At 43.8% G+C, this 16,271-nt stretch overlaps 1 protein-coding gene across 1 annotated transcript; it reads left to right on the top strand.

Moving 5' to 3' along the window:
• The first annotated feature begins 6,954 nt into the window (after positions 1 to 6,954).
• Positions 6,955 to 15,994, top strand: foxa1 (forkhead box A1). The gene is made up of 2 exons (XM_088087122.1): positions 6,955 to 7,230; positions 11,463 to 15,994. The coding sequence occupies exons 1-2, from the start codon at positions 7,165 to 7,167 to the stop codon at positions 12,624 to 12,626; spliced, it is 1,230 nt and encodes a 409-aa protein (XP_087943248.1). The 5' UTR covers positions 6,955 to 7,164; the 3' UTR covers positions 12,627 to 15,994.
• The last annotated feature ends 277 nt before the right edge of the window (positions 15,995 to 16,271 follow it).

Genomic DNA, 16,271 nt, shown 5'->3' with positions numbered 1-16,271 from the left:
CTCCAGGGAGACAAGCTTAGAGCCAACAACAGACTCTGCCTTCCTGATCAGTTTGTTCAGTCTGTTTGCATCCTTTGCCTTGATGCCTGCCCCCCAGCACACCACAGCAAAGAAGATGGTGCTCGCAACAACAGACTGATAAAACATCAGGAGTATCCTGTTGCAGACACTGAAGGACCTGAGTCTCCTCAGGAAGTAAAGCCGACTCAGGCCCTTCTTGTAGGCTGCCTCAGTGTTGGTGGACCACTCCAGTTTGTTGTCCAGAAGGACGCCCAGGTACTTGTATGATGTGACAATTTCCACATCAGTCCCACTGATGCAGACAGGAGAGGGTGGGGGCCTGTTCCTCCTGAAGTCCACCACCATCTCTTTAGTCTTTGTCACATTCAGCTGCAGGTGATTCTCCCCACACCACCTGACAAAGCGGTCCACCAGGTCCCTGTACTCGTCCTCCCGTCCATTCTCTACACTGCTCACGATGGCCGTGTCATCTGAAAACTTCTGGAGATGACACGACTCTGTGCAGTACTTGAAGTCAGCAGTGTAGGTGGTGAAGAGGAAGGGGGACAGCAACGTTCCCTGGGGGGCCCAGACGTTGCTGGTCAGTCGCTCAGACACGCAGCTCTGCAGTTTCACAAACTGCGGTCTGCCTGTCAGGTTGTCACCGATCCATCTGACCAGGGGAGCGTCCTGCATGTCCTCCGGTTTGGCCTTCAACAGTCTGGGCTGGATGGTATTAAAGGCACTGGAGAAGTTTAAGAACAGGACGCAGACTGAGGTGTTGGGTCTGTCCAGGGAGGAGTAGGCCTTCTGCAGCAAATACAGCACTGCGTCGTCCACACCAACTCGGGGCTGGTATGCAAACTGCAGGGGGTCTTGTGATGAGCACACCAGTGGTCTGAGATGTGCTAGAACCAGTCTCTCCATGACCTTCATGACATGAGAGGTCAGTGCTATTGGCCTGAAGTCGTTCAGTGCTACAGGATGTCTCTTCTTGGGCACTGGGACCAGGCAGGATGTTTTCCATAGCACTGGGACTCTCTGAAGGTGCAGGCTCAGGTTGAAGAGGTGCTGGAGTACACCACACAGCTGGCTGGCACACGCCTTCAGCACCCGGGGGCTGATGCCATCAGGTCCTGCAGCCTTCCTCTGGTTGAGCCTCTCCAGCTCTCTCATCACCTGGTCGGCTGTGAGGTGTAGTCCAGTCTGGGGGGAGGGTGCGGTGGGAGACGGCAGCGGGGTGTGAAAAAGTTCTGTGGTGTGTGACAAGCTGGGGGCTGGGGTTGGTGATGACGGGGGTGGAGCAGAGAGGTGTCTGCTGTAGGTGTTGCTGGGGGGCTGTGGTGGCAGAGGAGCAGCAGGGGGGCTGGAGTCAAACCTGTTGAAGAACTGGTTTAACTCGTTTGCTCGTTGTTCGTCCCCTCAGCAGCACCCCCACCTTTCCTTTGGAAGCCGGTGATCTCTCTCATCCCACTCCAAACATCCCTGGCCTTGTTCTGCTCCAGTTTGTCCTCTAATTTCTTCCTGTAGGTGTCCTTGCTCACCTTGATGCTGTGCTTTAGCTCTCGTTGTACCTGCTTGAGTTCTGTACGGTCCCCTGATCTAAATGCCCTCTTTTTTTTGTTGAGGAGAGCCTTCAGTTCGCTGGTAACCCAGGGTTTGTTGTTTGGGTAACAGCGAACCTCTTTAGTGGGGATGGAGTTGTCCATACAGAACCCAATGTATTCAGAGACACAGTCAGTCAAGCCATCAATATCCTCACCGTGAGGCTCACACAGGGCATTCCAGTCAGTGGACTCCAGCGCACCACGCAGTGTCTCTGTGGCCTCATGAGACCATTTCCTCACTGTCCTCACTGTTACTGGTTGCCGCTGAACAACAGGCTTGTATGATGGTGTGAGCAGGACTAGATTATGGTCTGACCTGCCCAGTGGGGGGAGGGCAGTGGAGCTGTATGCATCCTTCACGTTTGCATACAGCAAGTCCAAAGTTTTATTTTCACATGTGGAGCATTTAACAAACTGGTAGAAGGTAGGAAGAGTGGCTGAGAGAGAAACATGATTGAAGTCACCGGTGATTGTGATGAAGGCACCAGGGTGCTTGGTTTGGAGACGGGCAGTCACAGCGTGGATGACGTCACATGCGGCGTCTGCGTTCCCGGACGGAGGAATGTAAACGACGATGGCTACTACACTGGTAAACTCCCTCGGCAAATAATAAGGACGAAGTCCGACGGCAATGAGCTCGATGTCCGGGCTGCAGACACGCTCTTTGACAGAGATGTGTCCAGTGTGACACCACCTGGAGTTCACAAGCACGGCAAGCCCCCCTCCTTTCTTCTTACCGGTCGAGGTGGTGTCTCTGTCCGCTCGGACTGTGTGGAAGCCAGGGATGGTCACGTTGGAGTCCGGGATCTGGTCGTGCAGCCAGGTCTCGGTGAAACACATGATGCTGCACTCTCTGTACTCCCTCTGCGTCCTGGCGAGCGCTTCCAGTTCGTCCGTTTTGTTAGCCAAGGACCGTACGTTCCCAGTGATGACTGCAGGGATGCAGGGTTTAAACTTCCTCTTCTTCATCTTTCGTTTAACCCCCGCTCTGCAGCCTCGCCGTCGCCGCCTCAGCTCCTCTGGTACTGTGGGTCTCTCTCCGGCCAAAGGGGCCGGTGCCCTCAGGGCCAGCAGCTGGTCGCGTGAGTAAACAATGCCGGCGATGTTACAGGCGTCGCTTCCAGTCGTCAGGAGTAACCCGAGTGCGAAAAGTAGTAGAAAATGTCCGAATTTCCAAAAAAACATCTTGGCGTTGTGGAGTGCCCAGATGCGCAGAACAGTATACAATAAAACACTATAAAAACTTGATAGAAAACAATAAAAAAAACACATTCAAAGAGCTGCTGCAACAGGCTGCCACTCTCACGCCATCTTAGGCAAGCAAGATGGCGCCATTGTTAGGATTTCTGTGCGACCGGAAGTGGTCACAGTGTTTACAAACTGACTTCCTGAAGAGTCCAGACAGGAAACGCCCCCTCAGGTCATGTGACATCACGACATGTTGACAGGAGGACGCTGGGGGACAGACAGCCAAGTCCAACACTTTACATGATCAACAACGAAATTATTACAATATTTTCATTTGTAATTGTTTGATTGTGAGTCTTAGTGTCTGTGAATCTTTGTGTTTGTGAATCTTTGTGTCTGTGAATATTTGTGTTTGTGAATCTTTGTGTCTGTGAGTCTTAGTGTCTGTGAATCTTTGTGTCTTTGAATCTTTGTGTCTGTGAATCTTTGTGTCTGTGAATATTTGTGTTTGTGAGTCTTTGTGTCTGTGAATCATCATTACACAACATGACATCATTAGGTGACATCATCAATCAGTGATCAATAAAAACATTATTTATCAATATCAGAATGTGACCTCATCAGCCAGCTGTGATTGGCTGACTGAGTTAAGACAAACACTGACTCACAGCAGCTGGAGAATCCTAGAGAACCCTTGAGGACCTGGAGATTCCTGGAGGACCTGAAGGACCCCGGAGAATCCTGGAGGACCCTGGAGGGGGATTCAGGCTGACAGAGGAGTGTAAAATATTAAATCCAGAACATCAGTGCAGAACAACATTCAACCAGCAGGAGGCAGCAGGACACCAGAGACAGACAGAGACTGTAGACAGACAGAGACAGACAGAGACTGTAGACAGACAGAGACAGACAGAGACAGACAGAGACTGTAGACAGACAGACAGACAGACAGAGACAGACAGAGACTGTAGACAGACAGAGACAGACAGAGACAGACAGAGACTGTAGACAGATAGATAACAGACAGACAGACAGAGACAGACAGAGACTGTAGACAGATAGATAACAGACAGACAGACAGACATTTTATTAATCCTGAGGGAAATTCTGGCAGTCAGCTGCTCATATTCCATTCAAGCAAACAATAAAAACACAATAAAAGCATAATAAAATAAATTTAAAAAGCATAATAAAAGCATAATAAAATAAATTAAAAAACACAATAAAGGCACAATAAAATAAATTTAAAGAACATAATGAAAGTATAATAAAAAAATTTTTTTAAAAACACAATAAAAGTATAATAAAATAAATTTAAAAACACAATAAAAGCATAATAAAATAACTTTAAAAACACAATAATAATAAATGCATAATAATTACAGTTCCAGTTAAAAAGTGCAGTTGTGTTGAGTGTCCCCCATCAGTCACTGTGCCCCCCCTCCTGACAGTCTGATGGCCCAGGGGACAAAGGACGTCCTCAGCTCTGTGACCGCAGCCTGCTACTGGACAGGCTCCTCTGCTGATGGCAGTGTGTAGAGGGGGACAGACATTGTCCACTACTGTGCAGAGGGGGACAGTCATTGTCCACTACTGTGCAGAGGGGGACAGTCATTGTCCACTACTGTGCAGAGGGGGACAGTCATTGTCCACTACTGCAAGAAGTTTAGACAGAGTTCATACAGCGGTCGAGCCCGCGCACCTGAAGGCCATGGCATAAAAGATAGAGACAAAGAGAGACAGACAGATAGACAGACAGAGACAGACAGATAGACAGACAAAGACAGAGAGAGAGAGAGACAGAGACAGACAGAGACACAGATGTCTAATGTCCTCTGATAAGACAAAGACCGGTGTGTGCTGCAGTAATTGTACCTGCTCACTGCTGATAAGGAGCAGGGGGATTGTGGGTAATGTAGTCTGAACTCCACCTGAGAGGTCAGAGGTGACATGAACTCTTGTTCAGGTTCAGGTAGACAGACTCACCTGTCCACTGACTGCAGAGGGAGGGAGTGTGTTTGTGTGTGTGTGTGTGTGTGTGTGTGTGTGTGTGTGTGTGTTACAGCATGTTATTAAAGTCATGTTGACGTCGTTTTTTTCCATGAACTCTTCAACTCTGTTTTATTAGCACGCACGCACACACACACACACACACACACACACACACACACACACACACACACACACACTCCCTCTGGGGTCAGTATAAATACTCAGGAGGGTCAGTATAAATACTCTACCCTGAAGGAGCTTTCAAGTTCAGGTCCAGGTGAGGGTGTACCTGAGTGAGCTCACTTCCTGTGTGTTGGAGTCAGTCAGTCTGTGTCGGAGGTCGTGGACAGGTGACAGGTGACAGGTGACAGGTGACAGGTGAGTCAGTCTCTGCAGGAACTCACTAATTATCAGTCAGGAGCTTTTAGTGTGACAGCTGCATGATTTACAGACCTGTGAGTCACTCTGAAACCCTGAACCTCCAAGTCCTGAACCACAAACAGGAGCACTCAGCACACATACACACACACACACACACACACACACACACACAAACACACACACACCAGCCCCGGACCTCCTGTCTATGACCCAGAATCAGTCAAAGCCTGCCTCAGTGGGAGGTCAGCTTCAGGGTCCTCAGGTGAGTCTCCAGGTTTTACTTCTGCTTCTTGTTTTGAAAAAATCTGTGAGGCTAAAACAAAACAAAAAATGTTCCACAATTTGGAAAGGTGTTTTTCCACTTCCACTCCTCACCAGTTTCACCTATTTCAGTTCCTCTTCCCCCTGACCGTTTTTTGGTGTAAGTGTCCTTTAATCCAGTGATTCCTCCTGATAATCCTGTGATAATGGTGATAATCCCGTGATAATGGTGATAATCTGGTGATAATCCCGTGATAATGGTGATAACAGTGGTAATCCTGTGATAATCCTGTGATAATGGCGATAATGGTGGTAATGGTGATAATGGTGGTAATCCTGTGATAATGGTGATAATCCTGCGATAATGGTGATAATGGTGATAACGGTGGTAATCCTGTGATAATCCTGTGATAATGGTGATAATCCTGCGATTATGGCGATAATCCTGCGATAATGGCGATAATCCTGTGATAATGGTGATAATGGTGATAATCCTGCGATAATGGTGATAATCCTGTGATAATGGTGATAATCCTGTGATAATGTTGGTAATGTGATAATCTGGTTATAATGGTGATAATCCTGTGAAAATGGTGATAATGGTTATAATCCTGTGATAATGGTGATAAGGTGATAATCTGGTGATAATGGTGATAGTCCTGTGATAATGGTGACAATGGTGGTAATGGTGATAATCCTATGATAATGGTGGTAATGGTGGTAATCCTGTGATAATCCCGTGATAATCCTGTGATAATCCTGTGATAATGAATAATGAAAAATTATCTCATTAACCATCAAACCTCTGTGACATCATTGGTTGAGGTGCGACGTTAAGTCTCTTCATTTTTCCCTAAATTTGTTCCAAATCTGCTCAGACTGTATGGAGGCTTCAAACTGTTGAAACCAACTGATCACCATCAGCTAGAAACACGAAAGGTTTCTTTTGTTAATGTGAAAAGTTTCTTGTTGTTAAGTGTTGTAACATGTAAAGTTTCCTTTAGACATGAAAAGGTTTTTATTATAACCTGAAAATATCTTTGAGAAATGAGAACATTTTGTCATAACTTGAAATCTTTCTTGTTATCACATTAAAAGTTTATTGTTATAATGTGACAACTTTCTTTTTAGGTGAAAGGCATTTTGTTAGAACATGAAAAGTTTCTTGTTGTAACTGAAAATATCTTAAAAACGTGAAAAACATTTTGCTGTAACATGAAAAGTTTCCTTTTGTTGTCTGACACTGTGAGTTTTATTTTTCCAGCCTGGTGGTTCGACAGGGCAACATGTTCACGGTTTAATTTAGGAACATTTTAAATTCACTAATACAATGTAGATTAAAGAAAAGTAAATGATCATTAATGATCCAAAAAAATTCACTACGTCATCAGTTTAACGAGGAATCAATAAAGCTGATCTGTTATTAGTGTGTGTGTGTGTGTGTGTGTGTGTGTGTGTGTGTGTGTGTGTGTGTGTGTGTGTGTGTGTGTGTGGAGGGTTGGACCTGAGCAGGAGGAGGAGGATCCCTCCTCAACAGTCCGCAGGTCACCATCACCTTCTCCTCCTCCTCCTCCTCACTGTCACTCTGCCCGGATTAGTCCAGATCAGCTCGGCTCGGCTCGGAACGCTTCCTCTGGACCGGGGCACCGCGGACGGACAGGGCGGAGGCAGGAGCCGGAGAGCGGAGAGCGAAGAGGGACCTGCGGGAATCGGGTTCCGGCTGCGGGCTCCCGTCATGCTGGGCACCGTGAAGATGGAAGGGCACGAGGCTCCGGACTGGAGCGGATACTACAGCGAGGAGGTCGGTCACTCACTGCCCGCCGCGCCGCTGCGCTGCCCGGGTCACCGCTGCGGGTCACGGCGGCTCTCGGGGCCTCTGTGACCCGCAGCAGACTGCTTTCTGACGGAAGCGACTTATGATCACAATTCGCACTAAACTTTACTTTCAGTTTCACCCCAAATTTCATTCAAACATTTCAGAGATGAAACTTTCAGAATGTTCAACCCTTTAACTCCCGGAGCCACAGCGGGTCCGAACAGGCGCCTTTTACCATTTTAGCAGCACGCAAACCTGAGAAAATTCGTAACATTTTTTTAAAACACAAGAAAAAAAAACCCGTCAGAAGCATCTCGGCGAGAAATGTCCCTCAAACTGGACAAAAGGTGGCGAGGAAAGGATCCGAAAATTGGCTGAGAGGGACTTTGAGATATTATCCACATTTAGGAAAACATGTCCAGAAAACTTGGAAATGTCTAAATTGTACAGAAAAAGAAAACATACACTTTTATCACTTTCTGATATTATTTTCTTTGTCTCGTTTTTTATTTTTATTTTTAAGCTTTTTAGTAATGTAATAATAACAATAGAGGATTACAGATGATTTAGGTTTGAATCTGAGTGTCCGAAACGGAAATTGAATGAACGCATCATATCTTTAAATTAATCACAAACACCGCGTTTTTCATGTTTTTCATCCGATGGATTTGTTGTATTTCTGTTTATTTTATGTATTTATGTGTGAAGTTTCATGTCAGAGAAAAGAGGAGAAATCTGTAAATGAAGCTCAGTTTCAGGTCACATTAACTCTCAGGCCAACACATAAAAGACAGACAGAAAGAAAAAAAGAATCTGAGAGCTGCAGAGAAATAAATAGAATCAATATCTATGATTATTAATAATAATAAAATACATAAAATATGTGTATCTGGAGGTGACCTGCGATGCAGGCGATGTAACAGTCTGCAAGTGTATCGATCAGCGCGTGAGTTTGTTTTCCCGCTTTAACCTGACGCCGCGTTCACGTATTCATTCGGTGTTTTTTGGAGCAGCTCGTTGTCAGCGGCTGATTCTTCACGTGTTCATCGCGGACTCTCATCGGAAACTTTATCATCGTTACCGTATGAAGATCAGCTCGCGGCCGCTGCAGACTCCGCCATTAGCTTGAATTATTATAAATATAAAAAATATAAATATATATTGAAATATAAACGAGATATAAATGATACGAAGCGCGCGCGCTGACCACGCCAAGACTTCGCTCAGTTTAAGTGAATCTGCAGAATTTTATTGAGGTAAAATGAAATTGTCAGAATATGAACTCAGCTGGTGAATCCGCAGGTTGTTGATGTGAAAAAAAAATCTTAATTTTACATTAAATGTTATTAATATGGTAAATTTTATCAGTCATATATATTCGTGTTTTAATATTAATGTTTTATCGCTGAAATCTGAATAAAAAGTCCGTCAGAGCAGAGAAACTGCCGCGAACAGGGCGCGTGCATCAAATCCAAAAATCACTCCAAATATGTTGTAGAAATACGCATTCATCTTTATTATATTATATTATATTATATTATATTATATTATATTATATTATATTATATTATATTATATTATATTATATTATATTATATTATATTATATTATAAATTAATAATGTGTTCACAAAGAGCAAATGTGACTCAACACCTGTCCCACTCTCTGTCTTTCTGTGTCTCTGTCCTGCTGTCATGAATCAGAGCTGATTAAATTGGTCAAAAGAAAAAAAAACTGGGTCTCAAAAGTGAAAACGGTGAAATAAGGTGACAGTTGAGAGCTTTAATAATAATAATAATAATAACAATAATAATAATAACAATAATAATAATAATAATAATAATAATAACATAAAGCCTGGACAGACATCGGTTTTTCGTGCGCTGTATTCAGACGTCTCTCTCCAGTATTTCAGCTCAGAAAGTGAAGCACAAACAGGTTTTGTTCTCTTCAGAAAGGCGACGATAAAATGAGCAAACTGTGAGAAAACGGCTCAAAGTGACAAGAAAACAACCTGAAAATCAATGTTGCCAAAAGGAGAGAGCGGGAAGAACGAATGTAGTAAAATCCTCAAAAAAATATACAGGGTAAAATGGCCAGAAATGTCTGCCTTTAAAATAAAGGCCTAATATTTTCATTTAAGCACTTTTTTCCCGGGTCATTTACTTGTGTGTTTTTTTTACTCTCCTTTTCTTGCTCATTTTAGGCAGGTTTCTGAGATCTGCGATCTATTTCTTGTTCACTTTGGGTCATTTCTTGTTAAGCTGCTCATTGAAAGAAATCCGGTTTCAAAGGGTTAATAATAATAATTATAATCATAGTAATTACCAGATTAATTGATTTGCGGTTTAAAATGTAAATGAGTGGATTAACTGATAAATCAGCGAGTGAATATTTATGATAAATTTCTTTATTAATGTGAGAGTCTATGTTAATGATGATGTGATCAGCAAATAATACAAGTTAAGGGGATCAATAACGGATTCAATAACGGATTAATGAACGTGAATTATCAAGTGTTTGATAAACAACTGAAATCGATCAAACAGCCTCACAGGAATTAATTTCAGTCCGATATTCCGTTGATTTTTGTTTGTTTTATTTGTCTGAGGTTAATTAAGGGTTAATTAAGGAAGACAGTATAATCCCTTAATACCACCTTAAATTAATTATCAGGTGTAACATTGCACCTTAAAATCTATGAGCTTTTCAAATTAAAAGCTTTGGGTCTCCCATTGACGCTGAAAATGAACTGATGATGATTTCTGTGAACTTCAGCGTGTTTGATTCTTTGTTTTTCCTTCAGATAAAAACTTAAATAATTCTGTCTGATTTCCATCTGAAGGTGTGAAGCCGTCTTCACTGCAGAAAATCTGATCGATAAATCTGAAATTAATCAATAAATGATATCAGTCTGAAAACTCACTGTTAGCTGTGTCTGTGCTGGTAGTTTGGCTGGGATCAGGACTGGATCATGACTGGATCAGGACCGGATCAGGACCGGACCATTAATCTGGACAAATCTGGAAGATAAAATCAAAAACATTTAGACTTCAGAAATAAAAGATTTCAGATTTTCAGATGAACTCTTCTCTCTCTGTACTGGTCTGACTGGACTTTGCTGGTTCTGATCTCTGCAGGTCTCTCTGCAGGTCTCTCTGCAGGTCTACTCTGTGATGGTGAGTGCTGCACTGTAAAATCTGACATGTAGATTTTACTTAAACAAATGTTGGGAACCAAAAAAGTAAACATAACTATTAATCTTAATTGACGCTTATATGAAAGTGCTGAGTTGTTTATTTACATTATTTAGTGAAGTTGATGCAACTTGAAATGAGCAGTTTAATTAATGAATCTTTCTAAGCTTTGGTAACTTCAGTAAAGGTGACGATGCTGTTTATCTGCTGCTCACTAACGAGTCGCTCATACTGCTATTTTCTTGATGAATAAATGGTCAGAGACGAGTGAACTCGAGCTGAATCATCTCCGGGACGATCACGTTCAGTCACACTGACTGTTTACTGAAGAGAGCCAGCTCATATTACTCACTACAGGTCAGTACACGCACTACTACTTCACTACTACAGGTCAGTACACGCACTACTACTTCACTACTACAGGTCAGTACACGCACTACTACTTCACTACTACAGGTCAGTACACGCACTACTACTTCACTACTACAGGTCAGTACACGCACTACTACTTCACTACTACAGGTCAGTACACGCACTACTACTTCACTACTACAGGTCAGTACACGCACTACTACTTCACTACTACAAGTCAGTACACGCACTACTACTTCACTACTACAGGTCAGTACACACACTATTACTTCACTACTACAAGTCAGTACACACACTACTACTTCACTACTACAGGTCAGTACACACACTACTACAGGTCAGTACACATACATTTCACATCAGTTCAACACTATGACATCGAGTGGAAATAAATGAAGATTAATAATTATATTTCACTTTTTCAAGGCGATCAGCTTATGAGATTCTTTACAGTAAAATCAGTCTTGTCAGATTTTACAGTGTGGGATGGGTTCTGGCCTAACTGGCCCTGGTTCTGATCTAACTGGCTCTGGTTCTGGTCTAACTGGGCCTGGTTTTAGTCTTTCTGGTTCTAGTCTAACTAGGCCTGGCTCTGGTCCAACTGGTTCTGGTTCTGATCTAACTGGTCTGTCTCTGGTCTCTCTGCAGGTCTACTCTCCGATGGCGGGTGGTGGGATGGGTTCTGGTCTCGGGATGGGCTCCATGTCGGGCTACATGTCCAGCAGTGGGACCACATCAGGCTCCTTCAACATGTCCTACAGCGGGACCGGTCTGAGTCCTGCCCCGGTGGGGGGGATGGGCGGCCCAGCTCCAGCAGCCATGTCGGGTCTGGGCGGAGGCGTGGCCTCGATGGGCGGGACCCTGAGCCCGTCCAGTATGAGCTCTGTGTCGGCTCAGCAGGCCTCGATGGGCCTGAACCCATATGGGGGCATGAGTCCCACCATGAGTCCCAGCATGGCGTACGGCGGCAGTGGGCTGAACCGTGGCCGTGACAACAAGGCATTCAGACGGAGCTACCCACACGCCAAACCACCCTACTCCTACATCTCACTCATCACCATGGCAATCCAGCAGGCTCCCAGCAAGATGCTGACGCTGAGTGAAATCTACCAGTGGATCATGGACCTGTTCCCGTACTACCGGCAGAACCAGCAGCGCTGGCAGAACTCCATCCGGCACTCACTGTCATTCAACGACTGCTTTGTGAAGGTGTCGCGCTCACCGGACAAACCGGGGAAGGGCTCGTACTGGACCTTGCACCCAGACTCCGGGAACATGTTCGAGAACGGCTGTTACCTGCGCCGCCAGAAGAGGTTCAAGTGCGAGAAAAAGATGTCAGCTAAATCAGACGGCAGGAAGGAGCAGGGGGGGGTAGGGGAAGGAGCGTCTCCCTCTGGGGACTCCATCAAAGCTCCAGGACTCCTGGACTCGTCCTCTGTGCCCTCCTCCAGCCAGGTGACCTCGCCTCCTGGTCTGGACCTGCGGGGAGGTGTTGGCGGGGCGTCGGACCTGAAGGTGTCCGGCTCCCAGCTGCTGTCGTCCCTGTCGTTACCCCCCCACTCCATGGCTCATGATTCCCAGCTGCACCTGAAAGGAGACCCCCACTATTCCTTCAACCACCCGTTCTCCATCAATAATTTAATGTCGTCCTCGGAGCAGCAGCACAAACTGGACCTGAAGGCCTACGAGGCGCTGCAGTACTCCTCCTACAGCGCTGGGGGGGGCTCTGGCCTTGGGGGGAGGACCATGGAGACTCTGGAGGCCTCCTACTATCAGGGGGTGTATCCCAGACCGCTCCTCAACACCTCGTAGTAAACGCTGCGCTTCCTGTCGGACTCATACTCTCTGCATGCAGCCGTCCTGGACTTCCTGTCTGACTGTGATGATTGACTCTGCAGCAGCTGAACTGAACTCCTGCACTGTGACCCAACCAGGACACTAAGAGACACGTTCAAACTGATTCCAGGTCTGTCTTCTCCTTTTACACACCGAGTCACAAACAACTACAGCTCGTGTTTTTAGGCTTCACAGTCCAGCAGGTAAACCCATGTTGCACCGCTGTAGCAGGTGATCCAACAGGATAGTTTCACTGTAAACTGTTCAAGTTACAAACATCCAATATTCATATGTGGCAATAATCTGAAACAGGTTTCAGACAGAAAACAGAAAACTGTCTGTGAACTGGTTTGTTGGTTCTGGTTTACTGGATATCTTTCAGTTCGACAGCAGCCCAACAAATCCCAACCTGAGGCTTTGAACCCCCAGCAAATCCCAACCTGAGGCTTTGAACCCCCAACATATCCCAACCTGAGGCTTTGAACCCCCAACATATCCCAACCTGAGGGTCTGAACCCCCAACATATCCCAACCTGAGGGTCTGAACCCCCAACAAATCCCAACCTGAGGCTTTGAACCCCCAACAAATCCCAACCTGAGGGTCTGAACCCCCAACAAATCCCAACCTGAGGGTCTGAACCCCCAACAAATCCCAACCTGAGGGTCTGAACCCCCAACATATCCCAACCTGAGGTCCAAACCCCCAACAAATCTCAACCTGAGTATAGTGGCAAATACTTGGCTTTGGGTTTTACCCCTAACCCATGTTCCACTTTTCTTTTGTTCTTGCCACATGGAGAGTGCAAGTGCAGTTTGTCAGACTTGCAGCCTTCTTCCCAATAGAGATCTGTGTTTCAATGTTGGTTATTGTTGATTGTAAACAAACAAACGTGGCACAGTGATTTGAGTGTCCTTTTTGTCATTTGGCTGAGGCGTCACCTGTCTTCTCCCCACCATGCATCATGCACACCGACTTAAAGACTAGCGCCCTCACCGCACCTGGAGGGTGCATGAATGGAAACACAGAAACAAAGATACCAATGAGTCACGCTGATAAGAATAAACATAAATGCGGCTCCTACACTGAAGGCCCAAACCCCCGACAAATCCTTACCTGAGGGTCTGAACCCTGAAGCTTCAGCAGATACAGACCTGGGCCTGGACCCCCTTAAATTTAAGATTTGTTTCCTGCAGGCCACTAACTAAACTCAAACTCCCATGATGCACTGCACACTGTCCACATTATCTCACAGTTTGGTTTTCTGCACCTGCTCACATATTCATCTTTGCACTTAATGGTTTTACTTTGGCGGGGCTTTGTGGAAGCTTCCTGCCAATGCTAATTTAAATATTAACTAAATGAAAGAACAATAAATTTGAATAAAACAAACCGTCCTTTTATTTACGTTTCATTATTTAAAATTTTAGAAGCACAAAGAAGAAAAAGACGCTGACGGTGTTTCCACTGTCATTAACATCCCGGCGCCCCTCAGAGGCCCCTCAGAGGGCCCCGACCCACGGATCAAAGGTCACCTGGTGATGATGAAGTGGTTGTCGTGGTGACAGATTAATTATTATAGTGATATCATTTTTGGATTGCATGTATGAGGAGGATTTACTTCTCCCACGACCTTGTTTGCTCTGCACTGACCTGCTGAGGGGTCGCGACCCTCAGAGTGAGAAACCCACACAGTTACAAAGACTTTTTATTTTAAGGGTCAATTCACACAAACACTTTTCCCGCCTCTCCGTTTGTCGTCGTCTGTATCCGGGCAGATTTCTGATTGCTTTCCCACCATTTGATCTTTTTCAGTCTATTGATCTGATATGACTATTGATTCTCAGGAAACACAATGAGAAAGACACGCTCAACGACTGCAAAAACACACACACACACACACACACACACACACACACAATACATTAATACATTTAGGTGATTTTTTTTCATTTTTCTTGTGTTCTGTTTTTTTTTCCCCATTTTGACAAAAAAAAACAACAAAAAAACGAGTTCACCAATACACGATCAATTAGAGATTTTTTTGGGGATCAGCTCTTTAACAGGAAAAAAAGTGACATCATATTGGTCAGGACCAAATCAATACTGAGAATAAAAACAACACAAGTAATTTGAATTCATAAACATTAACACAAAGTTTTTGTTTGTGGGTCAGGATTAATTCTCGCTCTGGGTTTTCAAAGGCTGAGGAAACAAAGCATGCTGGGAAGCCGAGTTTTAATGTTTGTCAGCTTTAGGAGCTGATTTAAACTCCTGACGTTTTCCTGCTGGGAATCACTGATTTATCAAAAAACAATAATTATCATCTGTTATCAATAAATGTTTAACCAATAACCTGGAGAAAATCTCCACGGTGACGTCTTGTTTTACCTGCAGACGAGACTCAGGGCTAAACAGGTTCCACAAACTGTTTTTTTGGGAGAAAGCTTTATTTATAATAACAGATTATTGATTAATCTTTTTCATTGTATTAACAAATAAATATTTAATCTTTATTTGCAATAACAGGAAATTGATTTAACTTTTTTTAATAACAGGAAATTGATTTATCTTTATTTGCTTTGACAGATAAATGATGAATCCTTAACTGTATTAACTAATAATAAATTAATCTCTATTCTAATTAACAGGTAAAAGATTATTATGATTTGTGTTAACAGATTACTGGTTGTAAGGGTCACAGATTAATCTTGGTTTGTTAACATAAACAATTAATCTTCATTTGTATTAACAGGAAATTGATTAATCTTTATTTATATTAACAAATAAATGATAAATCTTTATTTTAAATTGACAGGTAATTAATTAAGCTTTATTTGCATTAACAAATGAATAACTGATCTTGATTTATGTTAACAGGTAATTAATCTTTATTAGTATAAGCAGATAATTGATGAATCCTTACTTGGATTGCAAGTAACTGATGAGTCTTTATTAGTATGAATAAAGATTATTGATCAACAGTTTGATTGTTATTAGTAAAAGTTGTCGCAGCTGAAGCGTTGAAGAAGTCTGAAGTGTGAAAAGCTTCAGTTTGTTATAAACCAGCTTCAGATTCGGAGTCTGTTTGTGAGTTGAGTCTCTCGGTGTGTCAAAGGAGAAACTGATTTCAACTGCAGCTCTTCTGTCCATCACTGATTATTGATTATTGATTATTATTCTGACCATGTGCATGAATGAAGTGGGAGCTCTTTTTCTTCGTGGCTTTTCTGGAAAAAAGGAGCGAGCGACCTCCTCCTCCTCCTCCTCCTCCTCCTCCTCCTCAGCTTGTTGTGTGTTCGTCGGGTTTTGACTCTGTTGCATGTTCTACTTCTTCTTCCTCATGTTCCTCATCATATTCTTCCTCATGTTCTTCCTCATCTTCTTCATCATCTTCTTCATGTTCCTCTGGCTCTTAATCTTCTTTATCTCATGTTCTTAACTTATTATGTCATTTTCAAATAAAAGAAGGAAACGGTGACCTTGTTGTTGATGATTGATTACTGATGGTGTTCAGGTCTCAACATTTGATGATTTGAAGTGATTGATTGAGGCTGTATTTATTATCAGATCAGATCAGATATTTGATCGAGTTAAAACTTCACTTCCTGATAATTCTCTGG

This window comes from Plectropomus leopardus, chromosome 14 (assembly GCF_026936395.1).
Source record: "Plectropomus leopardus strain MGB_pleo_1.0 chromosome 14, ASM2693639v1, whole genome shotgun sequence".
NCBI lineage: Eukaryota > Metazoa > Chordata > Actinopteri > Perciformes > Serranidae > Plectropomus > Plectropomus leopardus.
Note: the sequence above shows the minus strand (reverse complement) of the source record. Positions and strands in the feature narration are given on the sequence as shown.

Excerpts from the sequence above, each read along its gene's own strand:
- foxa1 (XM_088087122.1), top strand. The coding sequence starts at position 7,165 with ATGCTGGGCACCGTGAAGATGGAAGGGCACGAGGCTCCGGACTGGAGC. Across the intron at positions 7,231-11,462 it reads GCGGATACTACAGCGAGGAG|GTCTACTCTCCGATGGCGGG; the intron begins GTCGGTCACTCA and ends GTCTCTCTGCAG.